This window comes from Solanum tuberosum, unplaced genomic scaffold, assembly GCF_000226075.1.
Source record: "Solanum tuberosum cultivar DM 1-3 516 R44 unplaced genomic scaffold, SolTub_3.0 scf00010, whole genome shotgun sequence".
In the NCBI taxonomy this organism is placed as follows: Eukaryota; Viridiplantae; Streptophyta; class Magnoliopsida; order Solanales; family Solanaceae; genus Solanum; species Solanum tuberosum.
The window spans coordinates 2,728,422-2,755,368 of NW_006238936.1; the positions used below are offsets into that span (position 1 = coordinate 2,728,422).

Sequence of the window (26,947 nt, forward strand, 5' to 3'; positions counted from 1 at the left end):
TATATATATATATATATATATATATATATCATGATAATTAAATAAATTGAAACGTATGAAGTAATATATTTTCTACTATAGTAGTTAACCTAGAGTCAACAAAATTTGATTTAATTTATGTGCATCATGTCGATTGTGTCTAATCCATATTATTCATCCTCAAACAAACGAGAATTATCTATTAGAATATAAGTTTGTCTGTTTAAATATCTGGGATCACTTTTTTTTCCCTTTAATTTCCATGTGGGGTTATAGTGAAGGGCTATCCTTTGTTTCTCACTTATTTGATTAAAATAATAAAATAATTTGATATTTTAACGATGAATTCCCATAGACAGACAATGTTCAATAGAGCTTTGTGTTTGACAAAAATAAGATAAAAACAAAAGGAGATTTGAGATTTGCGATCATCTTTGTCTTTTATAAGAAGCTGTCCTTTCAGCATAAGACAAGTTGAGACTTTTTAGCGTTCCCATTCGAACATTCCACCTTCTTCTATTATGCAATATATGTCGGGACGTAGGATTTAATATACGAATTCGATTCGATAATTTTTGTTCAAATTACATATATGTGGGAAAAATTATATCTTCAACTTGTTTATAAGTATTTGAGATCGTTATTTTAGAATTTAAAATTGATTAAGTTTAAATTATGAATTCGATTCTCACCGATAATGAGGTGGGGTTAGTTGGACGATAGTACTTGATTTTGTTGAAAATTTTACTTAGTTTGACCAGATTCTGTTTACAATATTGAAGGTCAAAGCAGAAAGAAAAAACTATAGCAAGCTATTTTTAATTCCCAACATGTGGATCTCAATGCTATACTACTTATAATAAGGTAAATTGATAATTGTTTGAACTTAGATTAGGTCCTACTGGAGCGCACAGCTAAGCAGTGTGGTTGTATCTATTGTTTTTCATATTATAAAAAAGGAGTACTTCATTTAAATTGTTCGTGATAGTATCTAATCATAAAAATACTAGTTAGGAGATTTACCGATTTTTTCTTATGAAAGTGGATCTATAGTAATTATAATTTTGAGTTATATCGATAGTTGGAAATTAAGTGTCTTAGATATTCTTTAGATTATTGTATTCTTTGTGCAAACTTCTAGTTGTCATAATATGATTGAAAATTTGTCTATTTTTCAACATGCATAATGATATAGAAGTGAAATTTAAGAGGAAGACAAGCTAGTGGGATAATAGGTTAATGGGTCAATTAACCTCTTACGAATAGACCCGACTCAATAATCATTATATTTCTAAGTTTTCTCTTTTCATGAAAAAAGAGAGAGGAAAAGACTGTATTTAGAGAATTCAAAACAGATTCTCATATACGACACGAACAATACTTCAAAGGAGCCGGGCTTAAAGCTAACTTTTTTATAAAGTGAATTCACTTTAACGTCACACTTTCTGCATGATAGTCAATTTCAATTACATTAAAGTTAAATAGCAAAATACTTCTTCCGTTTTAAATTATTTATCGCGATTTTAAAAAATAAATCAAATTATGTAAAACCTAAATGACAAATTACTTCTTCCATGTCTCAAATAACTATGTAATAAATTTGGATCGAGAAAATAGAAAAATGGTAGTTAGTTGAAAGTAAGGTAGATAATTTATGAGATCCGTATATATATGTTGGGATCTTATCAAATTGCATTGAACACATAGAACCAAAACTATAAATTATAATACATTAATACTATATGTTTGACACTTTGACCATTGAATTAGTACGAAGACCATTCCACATATTCATCAACTCAAAGTCTCAAACCTTTTTTTTCTATGATCAATGTTACGGATCAGCCTTACTCTTTAGAAGAGTAATTTTATTCAATTTTTTCTGATGTTATGTTTAGCTTATTAAAAAGGATTTGTATCATTTAACGTAATATGTTTATTCTCAACGTTAATTATAGTCTCTTTCCTAGAGTTTGGTTACTCCGGAAGATATATCGTCTGCCTAATACCTTCCTTCTAGTTGCTTTCTCAAATTTTAGATTAAATTTTTATTTTTGGAACAGACATGAATATGTTGTTGATACCTTCAGGCTTCAAGAGTATAAGTGAAAAGGTGGGATTTTTTTTTCAATAGTATTTTATATTTGAGTTTTGAAAAAAAAATAAAAAAATAATAATAATATATATATATATATATATATATTTTATGGAAAGCATTTTATCTCGCAGTAAAACTAAAATTCTCACAAACGAAATTCAGAGCATTGAAAAAATTCATATAATTTAATTTATTTACATGATAATTATTGAGTAAACGTGTGTCAAATTGACTCTATTTAGATAATGGTAGTTCCATCCCTTACTTTACCTCTTGAAGGGTCTATCATACTTGATTAGTCCGATATTCAATTTGATAATTTTGTAATTGTAATTAAAAGTGGATATTTAAATATTTATATATAAATTATATTTTGATATAGTAGGATAATTCGGTATTATAGTATATTGAAAGAATAAGATATTTATAAATTTATTCAACATTTAACATGTTAGCTAACAGAAGTCACATATAAAAATTAGATTTTCACTATCAAGTCCTAACCTTGTGGATTTAACATCACATATCAATCAATACATTCAAATCACTCATTAATTTAACTCCAATATATACTCAAGTGTAAATAAATAGTCAGAGTTCTCAAACGTAGTTTCTCGGTGAATTTGATTTAAATCAATTAACTATTCATCCCTACATGACCCAAGTGTAAATAAATAGTCAAAGTTCTCAAATTTAGTTTCTTGGTGAATTTCATTTAAATCAATTAACTATCCATCCTTACATGACTCAAGTGTAAATAAATAGTCAGACTTCTCAAACTTAGTTTCTTGGTGAATTTGATTTAAATCAATTAACTATGATATATTTGGAGAATACATAGGCTTAACATAATACTACTATTGTGTAGGATAACAATGTCAAGAGAAGTGTTGAAAACATCCGTAAAATTGACGAGAATTTAGGAATGTATTTCATCTATGCAAAATTAGGGGTTATTTAAATTCACCTAGTGATATAGAAGGTTATTTTTAAAGCGGTAAATAATTTAAAAATAAAAACTAATAATTCATCATCAAATTAAAGAGTGTTTCTAATACTTGTGTGGCGGTAGGTATTATAAAAGAGGTTAGGAATTGATCCAAAATTTGGTGAAGCAGAAATTAGAGGTGCAAAAGATTGATGGTCGAACCAAGACTAAAGAGAGAAATTAAACAAGAAAAGTAGAGGGCAATTGTTATCATCATCAGCCCCCCCATGTTGTCCATTAAATGACCTTCTCTGTTTTCCAAACTACACCATTAAATGCCGTAGCTGCAACTGCACTTAATCTACCCACCCACCCCCTCACTACCCCTAAACCCTCCTTTTCTTCTCATGGACCTTCTCAACCCTTCTTCTCTCCCTTCCCAATGTCCACCTCCGACCTCCGCCGCCAATCACCCCCACCACCACCTGTAACCATCGCCCCACCCGATTCTACCTACACCCTTTCTCAGAACCTCAGCACCATCGGCCTCGGCTACGCAATTGCCATAGCTCTCGGTTTCCTTGTTCTTCTCTCTACAGTCCTCCTTGCTTCTTACATCTGCTGCCGTTCCGCCGCCGCTCGCCGTCGCCGCCGTCAGGCTCGAGCTAATTCGCGAAACCCCAACAACAACATCGAAAATGGAATTTACCTTCCCCGTATCATTTTCGTAGCGGAAGATGATGAAGAAAACGACGACGGATTATCACAAAACGCAACGTTGGGGCTTGATCAAGTTGTTATTAATTCGTACCCGAAGCTGATTTACTCCAAAAGGAACGGCGGAAGTGGAAACGGAAACGATGTCGTTTGCCCCATATGCTTGTGTGAGTATAAGGATGGAGAGATGCTGAGGATGATGCCGGACTGTAAGCATTATTTTCATGTTATGTGTTTAGACGCGTGGTTGAAATTGAATGCTTCGTGCCCGGTTTGCCGGAATTCGCCGTTGCCGACGCCGTTATCTACTCCGTTGTCGGAGGTCGTCCCTCTTTCTCAGTACTCCGATGGCCGGCGAAGAGTATGATAATTGGAATGTTGATTGATTTTTTCGGCAATTTGGAAGTGTAAAAAGTGTTAGTTATTAGGGTCAAATTAGTCACCTTTTTGGGAACTTAAATTTTTCATTTTTGCCCTTTTTACTATTAGGGTTAAATCATTTCTTAGAGGTGGAATTTACTTTGGTGTTGTGATTATTTTGTCTTGATTACATAGAATGGATGATTGAGAATATCAAGCATAACAATATGGGAATTTCCAGTGGCATAATTTAAGTTTATTTATGTTAGAAAAAAGGTGAAATTAAGCTCTATATAATTTAATTCCTTTGGTCAAATTCTTATTTCAATCTAATTCAAGAATAATTTGGTTTAGATTTTTACGCTATCCCTTCATTTCTTCATGTTCTGTATAACTGGCCACATCTCTATGTGGCTAGGAAAGAACCCTTACTCCATCGTTTCTAAATAAATGATTGTTTTTAGTTTGGACACCAAATTAATTTATTTTTAATAAATATCTAGTAAAAAAGATGTACTTCTTTAATAATTATTTGATTATGTAAAACTTTCTTTATTTAAGGAAGAATAGAATAAAATTGAAAGAACACTATTAATTCTTCCTAATTACTCCATCTAACACACCAATTATTCAGTAACGAAGTGAGTATCACATGATCATCGACCCAAAGCAGACATGTGACATTTATAACCAAACTCAAAGAAAGCCACTTTTATTTGGGATTTTCTAATATATGTGATGACTAATATGGGGGAATCAAATTTCCTTCTCTGGCACAGCAAAAATTATTAGTAATAAAAGTTAATTTTTTTTTAAAAAAAAGGAATCAAATTCCTTATCTGGCATAGCAATATCAGTAATAAAATTAATTATAATTTTTTTTAAAAAAAAAGGAGATTAAAGGTGTATTCCAATTTCCAGTCATAAAGAGAATAGGAGGTGGGACTTAAAATGGGCTTTCAATGAACTTTTGATGGCTGCTTTATTTTTTTTAGTTTTGGTTGGTCTTTGTGAATGCATTTTTTCCATGCACATTGAACGATATGAAGATGCGCTCTGCCTTTTATTTTTCCAATAACACCTCTAGAGCTACTAAAAGAAATATAGAAACAAAAACCTCCTTCTTCTCCTTCTCTCATTTCTTTAAAGACTTTCAAGATTTACATTTGGGATTGGTGTCACTTTTGTCTAGTATACTGCTATTCTTTTATGCCATGTCCCTCTTCTATTTTCCAATATAAATATATTGCACTGTTGACTTTCATATTTCATCTTGTCTACTATGGAGGTCGAGGATTAGGAAGAAAGATATATAGTAGAGTGTTGTTGTATTTTTAGTAGTATGATTTAGGTATCGTTAGTATTTTTATCCAATGTGTATTACTAATATTTGTTGTTATATTTGTTTTAGGTATTGTTACTGTGTTGTCTCTTTTTCTCTCCTACTTTCCCGCTTTTTTGAGTTGAGGGTCTATCGAAACAACTTCTCTAACTCGCAAAGGTAAAAGTAAAGTATGCTAGATCCTATCATCTCCACTCTCAGTTATGAGATTATACAAGATATGTTATTTTGTTGTATACTGTAGTACTCTCCATCACATTGAAATGCAGCTCCTTTTACTTGCCACTTTTCACTATTCACTTGTCTTACTTTTAATCATATGCTAGTTTAAGAAATCTAACATGGCATTCTCAGCTTTTTATTTGTTACAAACTTCATTTCTACTTTGTTAGTACTGACTTTCTTTGTGAGAAATGCACTTTCACCAACAAACAAGCTACCACTAGTAGTAGCAAATGCAGCCTTTTGGCAACAGGTGGCTATTGCGCCTTTGACTAATCGAAATATACGTTGGAATTTTTCTCAAGCCGCGATAATTTTATACATCTATAGACTTAACATCCTTTGATCCGTCTCTGATTATGACATTAAACATTTTTATAATGTGACTTCAGAGTTAGTTAAGTTTTAAATTTTTTTTGCTGATAATGCGGAATGATAAGGAAAAATTACTTCTCCCAAGAACCTGAAGAGTACATCTTAAGTTAATGCAACATGTGGACTCTGATCTCAAGATCTTCATATAATTAATTATAATTACTCAAGAAAGTGTTGTTGAAATTGCTTCAATCATTTCTCTCTTGATTAGCTGCCACATTTATAATTTGTTCAAGTTTTGCAGAGGAATTTATCGATAGTACTAAGAGTAGATGCGTAAATCAAATCTGATAAAGAAATTGGGAGCATGGAGAGGGATACACAGGTTAATCTTCATACTCTGTATACTTGCTCTTCTTATATGTATGGCTACTTTCTCCAAAATTTATTCTTTTCGATCTTTTCTAGCTTCGAATTCCTTCTGCAACTGTAACACTTCAATCAACTCTTGTACTATCAATCACCACGTCGATTTAACACTGGATACTGTAATCCAGAAAATCCAGTATGAGATTGACATTTTGCGACAGCTGCCAAATGAAAAAGTTTTCGGAAAACAGGCAATTTTTCTAGCAGATATTTTAAATCTAGTTGAATCAGTACAGAGTTCACTAGTACAAAATAGTGAACCTGGAGCAGTGTTACATTCCTTATCAAGACAAACAGAACAGGTAAATGAACCTGCTGAATATTTCTTAACTGAAGAAATTCGAAAATACGTGAGGATTAAACCAAACAGGTTGAAAAAACAGAACTTTATGGGTGCTAATGGTACATTTACTAGCATAGGTCATGCTTGTTTCTCCATGAAATCGGAGCTGGAAGAGTACATGGATTATGACGTTGGCGAAATGTGTAATGATGATTGGAGATTAGCACAGAAACTTATGGTTCATGGATGTGATCCATTACCTAGAAGAAGATGTTTTGCTAGAGCTCCTCAATTGTACAATAAACCATATCCCATAAATGAATCAATTTGGAAGTTACCTGATGACAAAAATGTTAGATGGAGTCAATACAGATGCAAAAATTTCACTTGTTTGGCTAGAAATTCAAGTGTAAAAGGTTTTTTCAAATGCACAGATTGTTTCAATCTTACACATCATGAATCTCCTAGATGGATTGTTCATTCATATCAAGACTCGAGTTCAAAAATGACAGCTGATATATTGATAACAGAAGTGCTTAATTTGAAGCCTGGAGAGATCAGAATTGGACTGGATTTCAGCGTTGGCACGGGCACATTTGCTGCTAGAATGAGAGAACACAACGTGACTATAGTTTCTGCAACAATTAATCTCGGTGCACCATTCAACGAGATGATTGCTCTTCGAGGGCTAATTCCTCTTTACATGACGATAAATCAGAGATTACCATTCTTCGATAACACTCTAGATTTGATTCACACGACGAGGTTTCTTGATGGATGGATTGATTTTGTGCTCCTGGATTTCGTGTTGTATGACTTTGATAGAGTTTTGAGGCCTGGTGGACTTATATGGATTGATAGTTTTTTCTGTTTGAAGGAAGAATTGAATGATTATTTAGAGGCATTCAAGATTCTCAGGTATAAACAACATAAGTGGCTTGTTGTTCCTAAGCTAGATAAAGATGATAGTGAAGTGTTTTTCTCTGCAGTGCTAGAAAAACCACCAAGACCTTTCCGATGAATTATTTTTATTTCATACAATAATGTTGGTACTGATTTTGTTCGTCGATTTTATACATTTTGATCCAACAATAGATAGGATACAATGTGAGTTTACTGTGAAAATTGTCAGTACATTACAATGTTACCAATAATTGTTGTACTAATATAAAACCAAGATGTCTTTTCGTCAATGTGATGATTTTTTAGCTGTAATATTGGCAATAGTTTACTTCGATCAACATTGACGATACTTGATGTATTTGATTTACAAATTACTATGAAATATCTTATGTAATTCCATAAAGAAGAAGCTCGAATAATAAACTACTAAAGCTATAAGTTTGAAAAAGGCCCAAAGGTGTAGCCTAACGTCAATAAAGTGAGTGAAAATTGTGTGAGAGAAAAGTTTGAATCTTAGGTGACAAAAACAATAGGTGATTTCTTTCTATTTACCGGAAAACAGTAACTTTGAGTTACTCAGCATTTCGAAAGTAAATGCACACGAAGTTTCATTTTTAAGAACTCCTTAGCAGCTAGCAGCAAATTTGGTCCATTGCATAAAGCCATAAAAACGATTTTGATACGTAGAAGGCCCATTCAGAAGCATTAATCTGGACCATCAGTTGTATTAGTTTCTTCAAACATAGTGGGCCGGATCATAACACTATTTTGGATGGGCCTAATTTGTAAATGTGACCTGACTGAAAGAAAGTGAGAATTGAGAAGTGCTAGAACAAATAGGCAAAGATAAATCAAATTCCAAAGATACTACTACTAGAATTGAATTCTTTAATTTTTTTCATATATGGTTTTAAAACCAAGTTGGTTGTTTACCTGAACTTTTACATATTGGTGAAAGCTTAATTCTTCACTTGCAATTCCTAACATGTTTCCCCTACCCCAATTGGGTGCCCTTTTCATATGTGATGGGATAGCATCAGAGATCAACTAGTCTAATTTTGTTTATGTTTAGGTATGGATGCATTGATTAAAAAAAAAGGTGTCGTGACTCGTGATGTATGTTATTTATATTATTTCTTTTCCAAAATGCTTTTATTTGTGTTTAATTGATCCAAGGATCTATCAAAGACAATCTATCTACCTCTAAGATAGGGGTAAGGTATGTCTCCACTTATCTTCTCGAAATTTTACTTTATAAAATTACACCAAATATATTATTGTTTTTCACTTGTTATAAAATTGTGACCATCCTACTTTTAAGGGACCATTTTGGCACTTTTGTGCTGTTCTTCTCTCTTTATATAGTTTTCTTTGCTTTCTTCTCTCTCTTTTTCTTTACCTTTTCAATTTTCACTCTTGTATAGTTTATTATAGTTTGTAGATGCAACATGCTGTAAAAGAGTACTACTCTACTACAAGAAAAACGAGAAAAAGGGGAAAATTTTACAATAATAAATTAGAGAAAAACAGTATTGGTGTTACTTTCTCAATCTGATCTCCAGGTAACGTGGAGCCCACAATGCTTTACTAAAGTCCAATCTCCACCGCCAAATCATCAAAAGTCCTACTTTCCTCCGACACGTGTCCCTCATTCATCACTAGTCGGCCACCCCTCTCATAAATGAGATATATATAAATTTTATATTTCATTTTTTATAGAATAAGATATAAATTTTATTTTCATTATTATAGAATAAAAAAATTATTTTCAATAAAGTTATGACTCAAACCAAACATCCCGCAAACTCGCATCAAAATTAATATAAAAATCACATACATGCAAAAGATTTGAGTGAAGACAATTAATTGGTTTTTTACTCTCGAGATATTAAAATAATAATGCAAAAGGTTTACTTATATAAGAGAAGATAATTAATTGTTTTTTTTATTCTTGACATATTAAAATAGTGTAGCTTATGAACAATCTTAATCTTGAAATATGTGACTGAATTTTAGATTTATTTATTTATTTACGATGCATCATTGAAGTACAAATTTCTATAATCTCTTTTCTATTTTTGGACGGAAAAAAAGGGAGGGGCATATTTCAAAATTAACTAAATTTAGGTTCGGAAAGCCGAGCCTCTGAGGCTCGGAGACATCCCTCGTTCACTTCACCGTTTTCAAAAACATAAATATCAATCGTTACACAATTTTCTCGGCAATACAGTCGTTTCTTATTCACTCTCTCAGTCTTTGAAAATATCTGCTTTGGTTGATTGAATCGGAGCTCTGAATCAGAAAATGGCCGAGCACGCTGAGAATTCGGATCCTAAAGGGGAGTCGTTGATGGAGAAGATCGCCGACAAGTTTCACGGTGACGATTCCTCATCGTCGTCGGAATCAGATACCGAGACGAAGAAGCCGGTAGTGAAATCGGAGGTAGAGGCGGAGCCGGAGCCGGAGACGTTGAAGAACAAAGTTTGGAGGCTATTTGGAAGAGAAAAACCGGTTCACAAGGTTTTCGGTGGAGGCAAACGTATGGTTCTATTATCTGTTTCTCTACTTACTTGAGCTTTTCTATGTTTATTTCTTTATAGACTGAAAATTCTGGATTTGGTGGTTGAGAGGGTTTTCAGGGTTTTGTGAGGATCGTAAAGAATATTCAGGTTCAGAAACGTGTTTCTTAACAGCAACTGAGCGATCAAGAGTTCAAATATTTTACACTTATGTGCTTTTTTGTATTGTGAAGATTGAATTTTTTTTTCTGATCCAAGTGTGGTTGGTGGTTGCTGAATTTGATCGGGTTCTGGGTGTTTGGCGGATCTTAAAGGATATGTTTTTTTCCCGGGACCTTGATGAATATCTAAGTCCATATAGTTGTGTTAAACTATTGGAGTTTCAATTGAAGTGACTAGTGGTTGAGGAATTGATGAAGGTTTAGGGTTTAATGAATCTTCAGATCCAAATGAATTATCATGCTCGTGCAGATGCTTTTTTAAGTCAATTGAGCAAACAAGAGTTCGAATTTTACGTATTTTAGGTTTTAAGATTGAATTTTTTGAAAAGAAAATGATTGGTGGTTGAGGTCTTGAATCTCTGTACTAAAGTTTAGGCTTCTTGAAGAATATTTAGATCTGCTAAACTTATTATAATGGTTGTATACGTGTTTGTTTAGAGCATGAGCTACCTATAATATCCTTGGTTTGATTAGTTATATATTGAAGGATTGGAATATTTGGTTTAAAATGATTGGTGGTGAAGGAGCTAATTACGGCTTAGAGTTTAGGAAGTATCTTCAGATACAAAAAAATTGTCATTTGAAAAAGGGTTACCCAAAAAAAAGAGCTTTTGCTCTTACATCTGGATTTGTTTAGGTCAACTGAGGGACCGTGAGTTCTTTGTCTGATCTAAATTGAGCTGATGGATGCTTTTCATGTATATTAGTATTGTTTGAATAAGTATCTGATTGGTGGTGCCAATTAAATTGTGATTGAGGCATAGTTGAGTGATTGATTGAATGTGCATCTTATTGTTGCAGCTGCTGATGTATTCTTGTGGAGGAACAAAAAGATATCTGGTACTGTACTTGGTGGAGCAACTGCTATCTGGGTTCTTTTCGAATTGCTTGAGTACCACCTGCTCACTTTAATCTGTCACATTTTGATCATCACTCTTGCAGTTTTGTTCTTATGGTCAAATGCAACCACCTTTATTAACAAGTAAGCTGATCCAGTTCTTAGTTCAACTTCTTCTTCAATTTATGTTAACACTCTTCTGAGGATGTGGTTCTATCATTTTGACAGAAAACCTCCTCATATCCCAGAAGTCCACCTTCCAGAGGGCCCCATCCTTCAGGTGGCTTCTGCCCTGAGGATCGAAATTAATCGCGCTCTTGATCTACTGAGAGAAATTGCGTCAGGGAGAGAACTGAAGAAGTTTCTTGCTGTAAGTATGCCCATTCCCGTTGCTCTTCCCTGAGTGTAGTTTATTGGAATGTTTCCTGTAATTGGTGATGTCCGTTAATGTGACATTAAGCCTTCCTTCATCCACCTCTGGAGATTGTTTGGTGTTCATCCCCCTTTGTGTTTCACCTTATATATGTCTGCTTTCCCCCATCTAGCAGACCTGCATTGGATGCAAACTACCCCCTCCTCGTATTGATCCTGACTTGGTAGACAGTATTTAGGTTCTGTTGTAGTTTCTAGAGACATTAGTTAACATAGTAGGACATGTAGCTTTAGAGTATGTCTAATGTCTCGAGATTTTTTGCCTGTTCCATTCATGCCAGATAAGAGGCTAAATTGTTCTTTACCATGTTTGTGGTTTACCCAAATTCAACACTCCAAAGGTTCATGATATCAATCTGTTGTGAAATAAGTTACCAAAGGTGCTTGTGTCCATTTTTCTTTAGCATAATTTTTTTTTTCTGATCTTGTATGATAGCACAAAAGAGTAAATATGTGAAATTTCTTTGGCGTTCATTCACCTTTGTTTACTTACCAAAACTTGCCCATGTTACCAGGTCATTGCTGGTTTGTGGATACTCTCAATTGTTGGTAGCTGGTGCAACTTTTTGACACTGTTCTATATATGTAAGTTCAGAAGTTGCATAGATGTATCTTTTATTTCCTTTTTGTCACTGGTTCTCATTTTGTTGATGCTCCTTCCAATATGGCAGCATTTGTGCTCCTCCACACAATTCCTGTTCTTTATGAGAAATATGAAGATAAAGTGGATCCATTAGCCGAGAAAGCAATGCACGAGATCAAGAAGCAATATGCCGTGTTTGATGCAAAGGTTTTGAGTAAAATTCCACGAGGACCACTGAAAGATAAGAAGAAGGATTAGATGTGGTGGTGCTTCGTTCCTGCTAGAGAGATTTGGGTAGCTGCTCCACCTTTTCAAAATGTAATAGTGCTTCTCTTGTTTTACATGAGGATGAGTGTTATCCTTGCTTATATTTGGGGTTTTATTAACTGGGGATAAATCTAGAAACAAACAGTTGGGAGGATTAGTCTGTTAGGTGTGAGTGTGTATTTGACTGTCGTTTCACAGGATGTCATTGTATAAGTTCAACTAAATTTACATTGTGTTCTTCTGCACTTGTTTGTATTGCTTTCACTTGTATCAACGTTGGGATGGTCCAACCTGTTGATACATAGCCGCCTGAATCAAACTTGATCTGTCTGTTGTTCAGTTGGTTGATTCCAGTTTGTGGTTTCATTACTGGATTTGGGCTGGTATATGTACAGGAAGAAATGAAGATGTAAGGCTTATCAAATAATTGGTGTAAGCTGTAAAATCTTGAGCTCTTCATTTATTGTCATTGTGCTGATCGAGATAAGTAAGAAATCAGCATGTGATAAAGACACCCAAGCAGGTTATATTTTGTTCATGAAAATATTAGGTCAGAATATCAAATGCTCTATTGATCTTTTACTTTTTTGTTTCTTTTTTTCCTTTGATGCGTAGGCGGCTTCACCCATAGGATAAAGATTACATCAAACAAATGCACAGAGTAAGGTATTCATTTTCGGAAAGAATTGATTGAACAAAAGAATTGCAATACAACACAAGCAAAATATATACCTCCTACTAGTTACAGCAATGCTATCAGTATCTAGGTAGTCTTGAAATATCATAATTGGTTTCCAATGGGGTAAGAGGTACTGTTGAGAATTCGGTATCGGATTGCTCAGGTGGCAGGACAACTTGCCGTGAATTTGGTGCCAAAGGAGGCAGGTTGTGCCTAGGAGAATATTGTGGTCTCGGGGAAACAAACGAACCGCCAGCATTATTTGACCTATGTTCTGCTGGGGTTGCATCCGCACCCTTGATTTGATCTCCTGTATTTCCATTGCCAACGTCAGCAGCCTCACTTTTCTCTCTTTCGTTCTCCTTGAGAAGAAAATCAACCCAGAGATCTGCAAAGGACTGCAAGACAGTCCAGAAGCAAAGCAACAAAAGTCAAATTTATGGACCTATATAGTAAGCCAGAACATGCCCAAAGAAACTAAACGCTCATTTGATGATATATTTTGAAATCTGTATATTTCACCAAACCAATATGTGCACCCCCTCCCCATTTCTCCAGCAAACAGTAAAATATTCAGAACACATACACATAAACGGAGAACTCAATGAAAAATAAATCAAAATAAGAAAAAGTAAAGTAGCATGGAGATGATACGAAAGATTACAAGATGCATCAATCATCTTAAGCTGGACTACAGGGGAAAACAAAGAATTGCATTCTAATAGTAGTACATCAAAAGTTGACTTACAGCCTTCTACCACAGCAAGTGGTAAGACATGTTCATTTTACAGTTCCACTGACAGGATGCTTAAACGTACATGTGGGTCCAATTAACTTCTGCCAACTAATTCAAAATGGAGAACTAAAACAAATGGAAGATACACCATTTTCTGGAAGTTCATAAATTGGAAGAATGAGTAATTTAGAGCCAAAGAAAAGAAAAGTAACAGGCCAATGTCATTTCTGTTAGTTACTTTTCTAGGTTACTATCTCCACTTGACAGGGTAAAGTCATAAAGTAAAAGAAAGCAATATGATCAGTGGAAAAGGAATTTACATGAAATTTACCTGATCTGATGCCGTAGTAGAAGGTACTGAACTTCCACCCAAGATGCCACCAACTAGTCGGCCAGGGAGACCAAAGACACCCCGGACGACACCTTTACCAGATCCTTGCTGAGCCATGCCTATCCTCTGCTTGTCTTCATCAGAGAATCCTAGCATACGAACCATAAGATCCAAAACCTAAAAAAGATTGAGATATAAATACATGCATCAAACAGAAACCCTTTCCTCCTATTATCCAACAATTCTCCCACTAGGGCCAATAATGTGTTTCCTCATAATTAGGTCTCTCAAGGTCCTCCATTATATACATAAATGTTGCATATCTTCTTCGTTAAATTAAAAACTTCAAATGGTTTCGGGGTCAGTAAACTGTAAAATAGTGTTACCAAGGCTAGATGGAATCTTTAACACAGGTCCTGTTAATTCTTCCCATGGATTAGGCCTCTGGAAACTATTTGCAGTTTGTGGCAGTCTTTAGAAACCAACATAAAGATAAAGGTGGGGAATGGTAGAAATACAAGATTTTGGCATGTCTTGGAAAGGTCACTCACCGCTACAGTTATAATATCAGGACCTATATAACTTCACCACTAACACAGAACTTCTTCTCGGACACCTGGAATGGTAGTAGCTGGTCTATTAGTTTCAGAAGGAATTGTTTTGATTGGGAGGTACCAAGAATGGCTCTCTTTTTGGAGGATTTGAATAAAGTGGCACTAAATGTTGAGGTTTCTGATAGTACCTCTGGACTAGGCAAAAGAATGGCAACTTTTATGGTAATTCGTGCTATAAAACAATTGGCAGTGAGGGGAGCAATCCTATTAGCTAGCCATGGAAACAAGTGTGGAACTCCAAGGCCCCTTAAAAAGTTTGTTGTTTTATGTGGTTGGTTGCGCAAGAGGCGTGCCTGACTCAGAACAAACTACAGAGGAGAGGGTTTTCATTATGCAACAGGTGCTTTATGTGTAACAGTGATGAAGAAAAATCCAGCAGTTTATTCCTTCACTGTCCTGTGGCAAGTCAGATCTGGTCATTAATCTTTCTCATAGAAACCTATGAGAAAGATTTGGAAAACCACACCAGCTTCTGTTTGTTGGATATTATGGAAGGAAAGAAATGCAAGATGTTTTGAAAGAAACGCAAATTCTGTACGGAAGATTAAGGTTAGATGCTTATGACTTTTGGCTTTTTGATTGATCTCAAGATGTCAAAGATGAAAATAGCTTGGTAAATTTCATCGACTCATTATACGGATAATTGTACAGAAGAATCCTTTCTTTTTGCTTTTATGTATAGGAGGGTTCTGACAATATTAATGTACTAGCACCAACTTAGTGCTAGCTTATTTTTATTTTTTTCCTTATCAATATATGCCTGGATAGATGGAATCTTTAGGATGAAAATGAGTTTTCCGGTTGATTTGTCTTCTTCACTCTTTGCTTTTGTGACCAGGTCAGACCTTTTCAACGCACAAATAACTACCAATGGGTTAAGTATTCATCCAAGCCCTCCCCTGCCTAGTACTAGTTAAGAGATTATTCATACCTCTTTGCTGTGATCCCTTTGGAAGTAGGTCACCAGTAACTTGATCACAATCCGCCTGCACATCACACAATTGTGTTTTAAAATATTTCAAACCACTGTAAGGTAACTACTAAACAATGCTTCAACAACTGTAATTCACTACTGGCCGAGTAGCAGAGAGATGATGACGTAGGAAAAGGACCAAAAAGTGGACTGAGAGAGCTTGTTTTCTTTGACTGTGGAAAGAAACAGTCTGATGTAGCATCTAAGGTTCAACCAGAATGTTCATGGGAAGAATGCCAAAAAAAGTAATGAGGAACCTAGAATCGAAATATTGTTCCATGAGCCAACACATGACAAATCAATGTGACTTCATAAGATTGCAGCGGCAATTTCATAAATTACTAAACAAGTATATCAGATTATAGATGCATATGACAGCACTTCCTCCATCTACTGCCTTGTCGATCTTATTTCTGTATGACTTAGCTACTTAAAGTTTTGCAGCAAAAATAAAGGTTTAATGACTATAGGGTTGCCGCATACCAAACTATATAGAAGTGGCAAATCTTTTATTATAATATACTCAAAGCAGAGGCATGATCTTCGTAGGTAAGGTGATTATTAAAACAGGTGTAATACATGGTTATCAAACCTGCTACATACCAGTAAGAGTATTATTTTATTTTCATCTCCATCTTTACCGCCGCAGCAAAAATTAGAACAGGAAAAAAGAAATTGTTGACAAAGATATCACACGTGTATCAGCTTTCGTAGCTGATAGATTTTGACGTTAGAATCATGAGTCAAATGTTAGAAGAGATAAAAATATCCAACCTACCATGGTTTGACAAAGTCTCACCTGTCGACATAATTATCAGAATCCAGTGACATCCTATTCAGCCTGGTCATGCTCTGTTCAACAGCTCGCCGTAGCTTTTCGTTGTCTTGCTCAAGCTTACTTATACGGCCCTTCCCTTCAGAAAGTCTTCTTTCCATGTCCGAAAGTTTCACCAACACCTCTTCCTTCTCCTTCTTTAATGTTTCTGACTCATTGTAAGCATCCTGATGGAAGCATAAATCAGGTTTAGAAAGAGAGCAATAGAAACTATGAGCCAGAAGGTTGGATGAAGTCATGAAAATGAGCATATGCTCTTAAATTAGCTCTAATGATGCACAAATTACAAAAGATTCTATGCATTTTCTGCTGGACTTGGTATCCCTATGAACTATAGGAAGTTATGAAATATATAAGCCAAAAGATATCCATTTTAAGTTTTAATTCATATTTATCAGATGTTTGATAAAGCACATCTTCAGTTCAAATGCTGTCCTGAGGGCTGTCACATTATAGGAAGTTATGAAAGCATAATGGACGTATTCAGACATAATAATTTACTGTAAGACTTTGTTTAGAAAGATCCAAATAACCAATCTTTCCATTCAAATAGATGTATTCAGACATAATAATTTACTCTCGTCTATGAACACATTGAGAATGGATAATACCTTCAGAAGCCCTGAAAGTTTATGTAATTCCTCCTTTGCCATCACCAATTCTTCTCCAAGCCGTTCCTGGACATATCAAATTGTAGATACAAAAATAACGCATAAATTAGAAAGAGAAATTGGTTTGAGAATTTTCTGTTTGTTTTGCAGCATAATAGAAAGATACTACTATACCAAAGCCCCAGAGAATTGGTGTAAATTAGAGTTCACCTTGGCTTCAATCTCAGCGTAGTATTGGCCAAGAGCAGTTTGTAGGTTAAGGACTTCAATGTTTTGGGCTTCCATTGTGTTCAAACAGTTGGCTAATCTTTTATTTAGCTCATCGATCGTATCCTTTGACTTCTTTAATTCATTATAATTAAGGGTTTTGACATCTTCTTGACTTGCAATTGCTTGCTTGAGAGCTTTCTCCAACTGTAATATTTGAGCTCGTTGATATTCGTTATTTTGACGTAGTTCTTCAATAATCTTGCTGTCCTCATCCATCTTTTCTGATTCTTCCATTTCCTGAAAAAACAGCAGCATGAATAACTATCTTGTACTTTAGCCACAGAAAGCTTATTCCAATGTCACCCACGTATATTCTCTAAAGTGAATATAGAATGAGAGACTAAATCATCATCCACAAATGCAGATAATCGATACAAAGTTAAATTGATTATAACATGAGATACATCAACATGGAGAAGAAAACCAAGAAACATATACACTATAATGAAACCTAACATGGAGGTCACTAGACCAGATGAGGGCAAAACTTATCAGGAAAAGAAAAATTCCATTGAGGGCAGAAGAGTCAAACAGTATTACGGATGAAAGGACATACTCCATCCACATTAATATCCTATAACAGCACGAAATCATAGATGTAAAATAGGATGAGAATAAAAAAATGGTCTGACATCAACAATACATCTAGAGTTCAACAAGAAATGCCAACTCTGCAAAGACACTCCTGCAACTGCTATTATTAACAATACTGTATAGAGAAAATGTGAATCAATAAAACCCTCCCAGATCCCCCTCTAGAAGCTCAAAAAAAGTATACTCATCATGTACTGTTAACCTTCTCAAGTAAATGCTGCTTAAGACGTTTCAGTTCTTGCTGTGCTTTGTCCCTTCCCCGGCGTGTTTCCTTCAATTCATTCTCCAAATTTTGCAAAGACCTCTTCATTTCTTCCTTCTCAGGAAATACCTCCATAGGATGCACCTTCTAAAACAAAATAGTAGATAAGAAACAATACAAAAATAAATTAGACAGTGAAGTATTGAAGACAGTTAATACAAAAAACTGAAAGTGAGTCTGAAAGGTTACCAAAACAAACCCACCTCATTTATACTATTGATGTTACTTCTATCGGCTGAAGAAACACCATTTGCTTTCAATGAAGCTTCTAACTTATCTTTCTCGTTCTGCAAGAGAGAATGTCAAGGCATGTCTAAAAATCAAGATTTGCCAGTTGTATATTGATAATGAAGGAACTAAAAGATCACTTAAAATTTCCCAGTGCGCAAAGAAAAGAGACTGATAAATGGAAGCAAAATATGTGAATGCCACAATACTAACCTTAAGATTACTGTTTTCTTTTTGCAGTGTTTCTATCACTCTTCTCAGACTGTCTCTTGCTTCATTTGATTCTTTGTTCTCTCTTTCATGAAGTTCCATTTGCAACTGTTTTAATTCAGATACTTTATGAGACAGCTCAGTACGAATTTTTGTCATCTCCGCAGCCATCTGAGATGCAATGTACAGAGAGAGAAAAGGAAATTATATCAATATGACAGCAGAAGCTGGATTCGGTAAGGCGTGTAGAAAAGACAAGTCAAAACCAGCACAACTTAGCAAAGAGTGCAATAATGTTAAGCAAAGCAAGAAAACTGGGATACACATGTCCTTGCCCATGCCATCATGCATGAAGATATAGTGTGAACTACCAAAATTTTTCTCATGCAGCGAGTGAAGATACAAAGATGACAAAAGATATTGGTATATTCTGCCGAAGTACATAGTCAGCCTACAAACATAAGTTTCTCTTTGAGAAAAGCCTCCAGCTACATAACTTAAACAAGTACATTGTCAAGGTGACTAATTCTAATTGTCTTTGATAGACTGATTACAAGATGGAGATGTAGGATCATCTCAAAATGCTAGTGAAGAGACCTGATATGCTCCAACAAGATCGGATCAAATGGAAATAAAAATGAAAAGCCTGTGATCCACACCAGAATAAATAGAATTCTCCCAAAAAATCGATTTACAAATGGAATCAATTATGCACTATTTACAAACAAAAGTATTCAGCTATAGGCAAAAGAAACAGTAAATTATAGAACTTAATGAAAGAGGGAAACTTCACAAGTTGAAGACTGGAATATAACATTCTATCAAATTATGACCATGCGATGTAAGGACACATATGCATCAATACATAAAAAGCAAAAGATGGCACTCACTTTATCCTTGTCTGCTTTTAAAGAGTTCAGCTCTTGTTGGAATGTCGAGCTCAAATTCTGCTCCTCTAAGAATGGAAGTGGTTTCAGACTGCATAATCATTTGAACTGCTAGAAAATTATAACAGCGATATTCACAAGAAGTTAAATACCTTGTAACCTAATTTGCATATTTGCCAGCTCTGCGTGTTCTTTATCAAGCTTCATTTCTAATTGTTTTATTTGCAGCTCATGAGATGCCTGCATGGCTGACAGAGATTTATTTTTCTCTTCCAACAAGTCTGCGATCTCCTAGAAGCAGTAACAAATTTCTGTGAAGCTTGTTAATCGAAGATAGAATCTGGTAACGAGGGGCAAAAAAATAACTAGGAAAAAATAGAGGTCAAGTGTCATTACTCATTATATTTCCAAAACCTCTTTTATATAGCACTAGTGCATAAGGTAGGGACAAGAAAAGGATATTGAATCTTGTAAATTGCTCTCTTCATCCCCAATCAAATAAACCTAGTGTAATTTGCTAAGCTTATAAGATATGAATTAGCAATATTCACTACTTGATGTTAAGTGGAACAAATAGGATGCATAATTAACCCTCGTGTGGACGTGAATGTTAGTGTAAAAGCAGATCATAAATTTTGGCTACTAATAGCCAACAAACATAAAGTAGGTTAATATCTCTTTTAGAGAATATCTATACTATGAGGCACGTTTTGTCCCAATATAATAGAGAATATCTATACTATTAGGCTGTTGTGCAGAGCAATGAGCTCTTCCTATTATAACAGTGAACATTATTCTTTTTAATTGTTTACAGTGGACATTTTTTTATAACTAAGAAATCACTGACCACTAGTGGCCCGCCCACAGTTCAAACCTCTGTGGATACTGGACCCAACCCTCTACCCTTCTCCACTTCACAAGTTTTTTGTTTGCGGTAGGGTTTGAACCCATGACATGCCTCTAACCAACACATCACATGTTGCACTCTTACCACTAGATCAAAGCCCTGGGGTGACAATGGACATTATTCTGAACACCCACATGAAAGGGCGACCCAAACAGTAGCTCATTATAAGGGGGAAAAGACTAATGTAGCCCATTTACCTTTTCATTGCCAAAAGTGGTTCCATTGCTTAGCCCATCCTGTTTCGGAGAAAACCCATTGCTTGTTCGGCTTCCAAAGGAACGATTAGCTAAAGCTTTGCTTTGACGGTTTGGAGATTGATCACTGCTCCCCTAAAAAAACAGATAACATCAGTCACTACCTAATACAGTGAGTTGAAGCTTATATATGTGAAATTGAACAGAAACTGAAAGCAGAATAATTCTGTCACACAACAGTAAGACCTAAAAGAAGAAGAGGGGAAAAGAGACATCTAAATAGATGATAGATTAGCATGTCTCTCCATAAACTAGTACATAAATAATCATAGTTAATTAAAAATGTGTATATATAGGGCAAAAGACTTGAAATTCCTTTAAAATATTTTGTAACTATTGTCTAGCCCTTTAATAAATTTTTTTACTCAAGCAACTATAATTTTGGTAATATAAGGTGAAACAAGTTGTCCCTTCATTCATAACTAGGTTGAACAAGTAAGGGTTCATTGATCCCTGATGTAAACTCACGGTTGTGGGAACTCCTTTATATTTCCTACTACTGTTCTCAGACTAGTTATTGCTACTTCATAAATATCCTTTATGCCTTTTTTTATAAGGATCATTTATGCCAGTTATATTTTTAACATGGACTGCTTTCTTCTCTGATACCCACCAGATAACCTTTTGCTCTGCCATATGCTTTCTCTAGGTCAACGAACACCATCTGAAAAAACTGGTGCAGACTACATGTGTCATAAAAATCTAATAGACCGTTACACCTCATAATTGGCACTAAGCACCATTCTAAAAATGGTGCATTCTACTTCCATAGAAACCTTAGTAGGTAAAATCAGGTGAGCTTTTTTAATAAAGAGGATATTTTTGGTCAAGGGTAGAAGAGATAAGAATGCTAAGGATATTGAGAAGACAATTATCTCAGGCCATTCAATATTGTTGTCTCCAGAATAAAGGTAACATAAAGAATGTTTTCAGCAACTAACTATAAATAAACAATCACTTAAAATCCATCATACGTATGGGTATCCTGAAAAATTAAACACTAAGCAGCAGAAATAATCATTAAAAAAACTTTTTTTACGAAATACCAATAAAAGAAAAAGCTTTATTTATGGAATAGCTACCTTATGCATGTTTCTAGATGCACTCGGAGAGGAACTCGATTGTAGGCTTTGCTTCAATGAACTATTTTCTTCATTTAACCTTGAAACTTGATCCTGCAGAAGTAATTTTTCAAGTTGTAAAAGTATAATGACAATTGTGCAGCAAAAGTCATGGGGCAAGTGTCGCTAGACAATTGAAAATCATGTTTTTACACACGTCACGTAGACACTTCTTCTTTTTCTACTTGTTGTTTTTGGAGAAAGTAGCACAATTACAAAGTTTAAACCACATGTTTATGGAACATCAAAGTGTTTTTTAACAAGATCATCCCTATTGGCTCACCCCAACTTTAACTACATCCTTGTAGTATTTTATTTATTAGAAAACATCCTTATATTCTTTATCCACTTCAAATAGAGCCTATTGTTAGCTACGTAACTTCCTGCTGCTTTCTCTTTTCCAGACAAGCTCTTCATTCTTTCTTCAAAAGAACACCAGAAATAGCCTACCCAAGGTCTTCCTTCAGTATGAGGAATAGGAAATCCAAGAAATGGCAATGTGAGAGATAGTTAGGCCTCATTTGTTTGCACTTAATGGAGGTCTGAATCTGAATGGTTCAGACATTAGGCCATTATGTGCGTTTGTTTTTTCTACTATATAAGATATCATGTTAAGCTGAAGAAAGAAAAAAAAAACTTGTTTACCTCTTTTTCCTTCAATAAAGCAGCATAATTAACTGATAATGCTTTGATTTCAGACTCAGATTCTTTAAGTCTCTTAATTTCAGTTTTGTATTTCTCTATCTGCAACAAAAACAAATAAAACATGCCAAATTAATTATGTGCCACCTTAAGAAATAGGAAAAAAGAATTTTAAACAACCATAGCTAATCTGCCACATCAAAATTAGATTCCAAACAAAGTAATCTTTTTTTAATACAATTGTATTTGTTTCAGCCCTGTCCCTTCTCAACTAGAGTACAATGTCTTGTCAATCAATTGCATTAACTAATAACGATGTTGAAAGAAAAGGTTATCAAAAACTAAGAAGAATTCCGATGAAATAGCATTTAAAGAACAGCTACGACATATAAGCTAAATTGCTATTTAAGATAGCACTATTAGTTCTCTGATTATCTCATCTAGCTCATCATTATTTATACTAAACCAGTTTTAGAAGTGACATATAACAATCCAGCTTTAGAGCTAATATAAGACTACTATAACGATGAAATTGATTATTTTTAATCATTGTAACATTTTGTATGCATTGTTTCACGCTAACGCATCAATATTAGAATCGCTAAAGTGACAAAGCAATCCAGCTTTAAAGCTAATATAAACTCTAATGAAATTGATTGTTTCTAATCAATAATTTATTTTTAGTTATCCAATAATTACAACCTAATAACATAAACAAAACAGGCCTTACAATTACATGATAAGAAAATCTTAATATGTGGAGCCTTTTTCAACCTCCAAGACATTACCGTTGCCAATGAATCCATTCCAACCAACATATTATGTATCTCTTCTTTCATATTAACTAACATGAAAATCATCAACATAACATAGAAGTGTATTGAGAGCATAACTTTAGCACAATACATTCATCTATGGAACTCCCAATGCTCTTTCAAGCACACAAATATTGACCAATCAACTACACCTCAATCCCAAATTAGTTATACGTTTAACTGTATGAATTCTTTTTTAAACTATTTAAAAAAAAAAAAAACTAACTTAGCTGTATGAATCATCTATGGCCATTTCACATTGTTCAGGTAGTGCATGCCTAGGTAGAGACATCCTTATAAAATTACAGTTGGACTATATTTACATTAGGTTGTCAACCTACTACAGCTCTCAACCTCCACCCTAACTCACGTACTAGCTATGTTTTGTGAAGCTCACATGGACAGTCTCGGCCAATATAATCAGACTCAAAATTAGCAGCATTACACAATCTGTAAATAAGTCACAAAGATGTAGCCTAGTGATCAATGAAGTGGGTAGAGAACCGTGAGGTCACAATTCAAATCCAAACGAAACGGAGGTGCGCTCAAGCTGGACGGACACCGTGGTTATAAAAAAAAAATCTATAATTTGTTTGGGTGGTTGTTACTTATTGTATTGTATTGTGCTATTAGTTCAAATACAATGTTTGTTTTGATTGTTACTTAAACTTTATTGTCGCGTAATGTTAAATGCATCATTAGGTAACGACGAAAAGTCCATTTTTAGCGACTGATTTGGTGTGATCACGTCTTCACCTTTTTCCTCATTTTATCATTCACCCTACCTTAAATAGTAGTTCTACTGTTCTACCTTGTACTCAACTCTTGTTGTAGGTTTATTCTTCAAATTATTGATGAGTGAAGATTATGTAATAACAGATAACACATATAACACAATACAATAGAATACATTATGAATAATATATAACCACCATGCAAACGAAATGTAAATAACTAAACCCTTTCCAGATAATACGGAGTGAAAAGTGTAGTAGATGCTCTCCACAAGTTCGAATCCTACATTGACCAAGCCAAGTATTACAGTGGAGAAGGGTAGAGGGCGGCGCCATTATCCACTGAGTTTACAAGTTGGAAACAACAAATATCTGGGTTATCAGACAAACACCAACAAGAAAGTGGATCCCTTTTCCCCTTTATCTAACTAAAGTGAAGCATTTTACATAATTAGCAAAGACAGCATAACAATAAACATCGACCGGACACTCAATCATCTACACCTTAATCCTAATTAGTTGGGATCGGCTATATGACTATATGTTTTTTTATCAAGTTCTTTCTAATTAGGTCAGTTTCATTCTAATACTAAGTAATTATAGATTCTCAAAAATACCTCCGGATTGTTAGCAGAATCGAAACCATTGGCAATTGGTGAATGATATGTCGGTGTCTTTGAACGACTGAAATTCCTAGAAATTCTCCGATTAGATGCTGAATTAGTATCGGAACGAACATCTGAATTGTAAATCGAAAGCTCTTCTTCATCTTCATCGTCCTCGTCGTGAATTTCAAGAGCGATCCTATTGAGATTCTCCTTCAAATTCTCGATTGAACTCCACATCTTTCAACCTAAATGCACAAATTTGTGTTCGAATAAGCTCGGGCAATAATCTGAATGATAGGATTTAGGGGTTGGCGAAGATCTTTCTGTTACTAATTTTAATGGAAGATCAAATGTGGTCCAATTTACATTTATTGAGAGTTTATAGGGTAGATCTGGAAAATAAGAAATCACACTCAAGTTTTTTTATTTCATTTTCATGCGTGCTTTTAATTAATTAATTACGGGTCGGATGCAAACCCGCAGTTTCTTTTTTCATAGGTTTTTATTCCCTCCTTTTCTTTTTTTATTTAATTGGGTGATGAAAAGGGGATATTATAAATTAGGGATTTGAATGCTTATATTAGGTAAAAGTTCATCTAGCCAATAAATTGTCTTATTAATGTTTTTCATTCATATATTTTTATTTTGCTACATTTTTTTATAGAAAAAATTGTCAATATTATTCTTTTACTAATCAAATTTCATATGTCAATGATATTTTAATAAAATGTACATTATATGATATGTCAACTCATCACCCCCAACTCGTTCGCTACCCCTTCCATTCTTCTCTGGTCACTAGCATTTCCTTCTCCATCACTAACATTGTCAATGCTCCTCCTCCATCACTAACAATGTCAACGTTTTTAAAAAGTGTGTTATACATACTACATAATATAGGCTTACTTTTTCCTATTATAAAAAATATGGTTGTACTGAAAATTTAAAAGTGTAAGCCGTACATAGCAAAATGAAAAATATCCAATCTTGTTAATTTTGAACAAAAGCAAAATTTAATTACTCAAACACTCTAATAAAGTTATCAAGTATCAACATATTATGTTGTAAAGAAACTATAAAATATAAATATGTAATATAAGTTTGAATTATCCTTTTTTTTCCTAGCTTATCAAACTAATTAATTTACTTATTATTCAGTGTGACTTGAACTTTTAATCTATTAGTTAGGTTTGAAGGTGGCCACTAGAGCTAACTTCACTTGTCAATAACAATATAATTTTACTTGTCAATAACAATATCATTTTTATTTTGAGTTCTTTATGTTAGAATTTTGCCCTGATTTTCTTATCTTATTAGAAGTTTATTTTTTTCTTAAAGAAAAGTAAAAGTATTACTATAAATGTTTTAACTTTTCCTGAAAGAAAAATATAATATTCTTCCATATTTGATTTATTCTTTCCTTAGAGAAAACGTATGGAATTCTATAAATAGAAGACCCCTCTTCTCACACTAAAAACACAATAGAGTCCGCAATGTAGTAGTTTAAAGAGTCTTGTTTATAAGGAGATTTTCTCCTAAACATATTTATGTTTTTTTAATATTTGTTTTCAATATATAGGTTGCTTGACCAAACCATATTAATAATATATCTTTAGTATGATTTTATTTGTCGTCTGATTTATCAACCATGTGATTTGCAAATTATAAGCTTCCGCATGACGCCCTAATCACCTTTCGAACCCAACACTTTACTTGTCAATAACAACATCATTTTTATTTTAAGCTTGATCACAAAATCATTGTATCCAAATAGTTAGGACTGTGAGGCTAGTAGGACTATAACACATGATCTCAAAGAATTTTCACAACACCTTAATCACTAAACTAAATCTTTTAACCGAACTGTACCGAGCCTGCCACTTCCTAATCCAGACTTCCAAATCTATCTGATTAGCCCATGGGCTGAATTGAAGTCTGCGTCAAGAGGTGTCAATAATCACACACACACACACACACACATATATATATATATATATAATGTAATTTTTCGATGAAAGGGTGTCGCTTGACACCCCGTCGGGATGGGTCCCTCCATGTCAATATGCATACAACATTAAAAGCTACTAGTATTATTTTATTCCAATCTATATGAGACATTTGAAACATAATTTTCCCATATATTTTAATTTCATATCTAATTAAATTATATCACATTAATTAAAATAAACGAAATAACAAT

The 26,947-nt window shown here is 34.2% G+C and overlaps 4 protein-coding genes across 5 annotated transcripts; 3 read left to right on the forward strand and 1 right to left on the reverse strand.

Annotated features, from left to right (window-relative positions):
• Positions 1–3,160: 3,160 nt before the first annotated feature.
• Positions 3,161–4,310, forward strand: LOC102587647 (RING-H2 finger protein ATL67-like). Its single transcript, XM_006339576.2, has one exon. The coding sequence runs from the start codon at positions 3,307–3,309 to the stop codon at positions 4,087–4,089; it is 783 nt and encodes a 260-aa protein (XP_006339638.1). The 5' UTR covers positions 3,161–3,306; the 3' UTR covers positions 4,090–4,310.
• A 1,711-nt stretch (positions 4,311–6,021) lies between these two features.
• Positions 6,022–7,784, forward strand: LOC102587968 (uncharacterized). Its single transcript, XM_006339577.2, has one exon. The coding sequence runs from the start codon at positions 6,294–6,296 to the stop codon at positions 7,692–7,694; it is 1,401 nt and encodes a 466-aa protein (XP_006339639.1). The 5' UTR covers positions 6,022–6,293; the 3' UTR covers positions 7,695–7,784.
• Positions 7,785–9,667: 1,883 nt separating this feature from the next.
• On the forward strand, positions 9,668–12,775 carry LOC102588292 (reticulon-like protein B5). Its single transcript, XM_006339578.2, has 5 exons — positions 9,668–10,115; positions 11,118–11,298; positions 11,383–11,524; positions 12,102–12,171; positions 12,258–12,775. The coding sequence occupies exons 1-5, from the start codon at positions 9,881–9,883 to the stop codon at positions 12,425–12,427; spliced, it is 798 nt and encodes a 265-aa protein (XP_006339640.1). The 5' UTR covers positions 9,668–9,880; the 3' UTR covers positions 12,428–12,775.
• Positions 12,776–13,075: 300 nt separating this feature from the next.
• LOC102588623 (golgin candidate 4) lies at positions 13,076–25,161 on the reverse strand. Of its 2 annotated transcripts, none has more exons than XM_006339580.2 (15): positions 24,757–25,161; positions 22,594–22,692; positions 21,910–22,002; positions 20,771–20,902; positions 19,819–19,957; positions 19,670–19,734; positions 18,783–18,950; positions 18,545–18,628; positions 18,282–18,425; positions 17,426–17,722; positions 17,216–17,281; positions 16,569–16,771; positions 15,728–15,782; positions 14,183–14,359; positions 13,076–13,513 (listed from the first exon to the last, which is right to left on the reverse strand). In XM_006339580.2, exons 1-15 carry the CDS (start codon positions 24,982–24,984, stop codon positions 13,193–13,195), a joined length of 2,271 nt encoding a protein of 756 aa, XP_006339642.1. In that variant the 5' UTR covers positions 24,985–25,161; the 3' UTR covers positions 13,076–13,192. The 2 variants fall into 2 exon arrangements, with proteins under 2 accessions (XP_006339642.1, XP_006339641.1); XM_006339579.2 differs by having other exon boundaries at positions 18,282–18,428.
• Between the last annotated feature and the right edge of the window lie 1,786 nt (positions 25,162–26,947).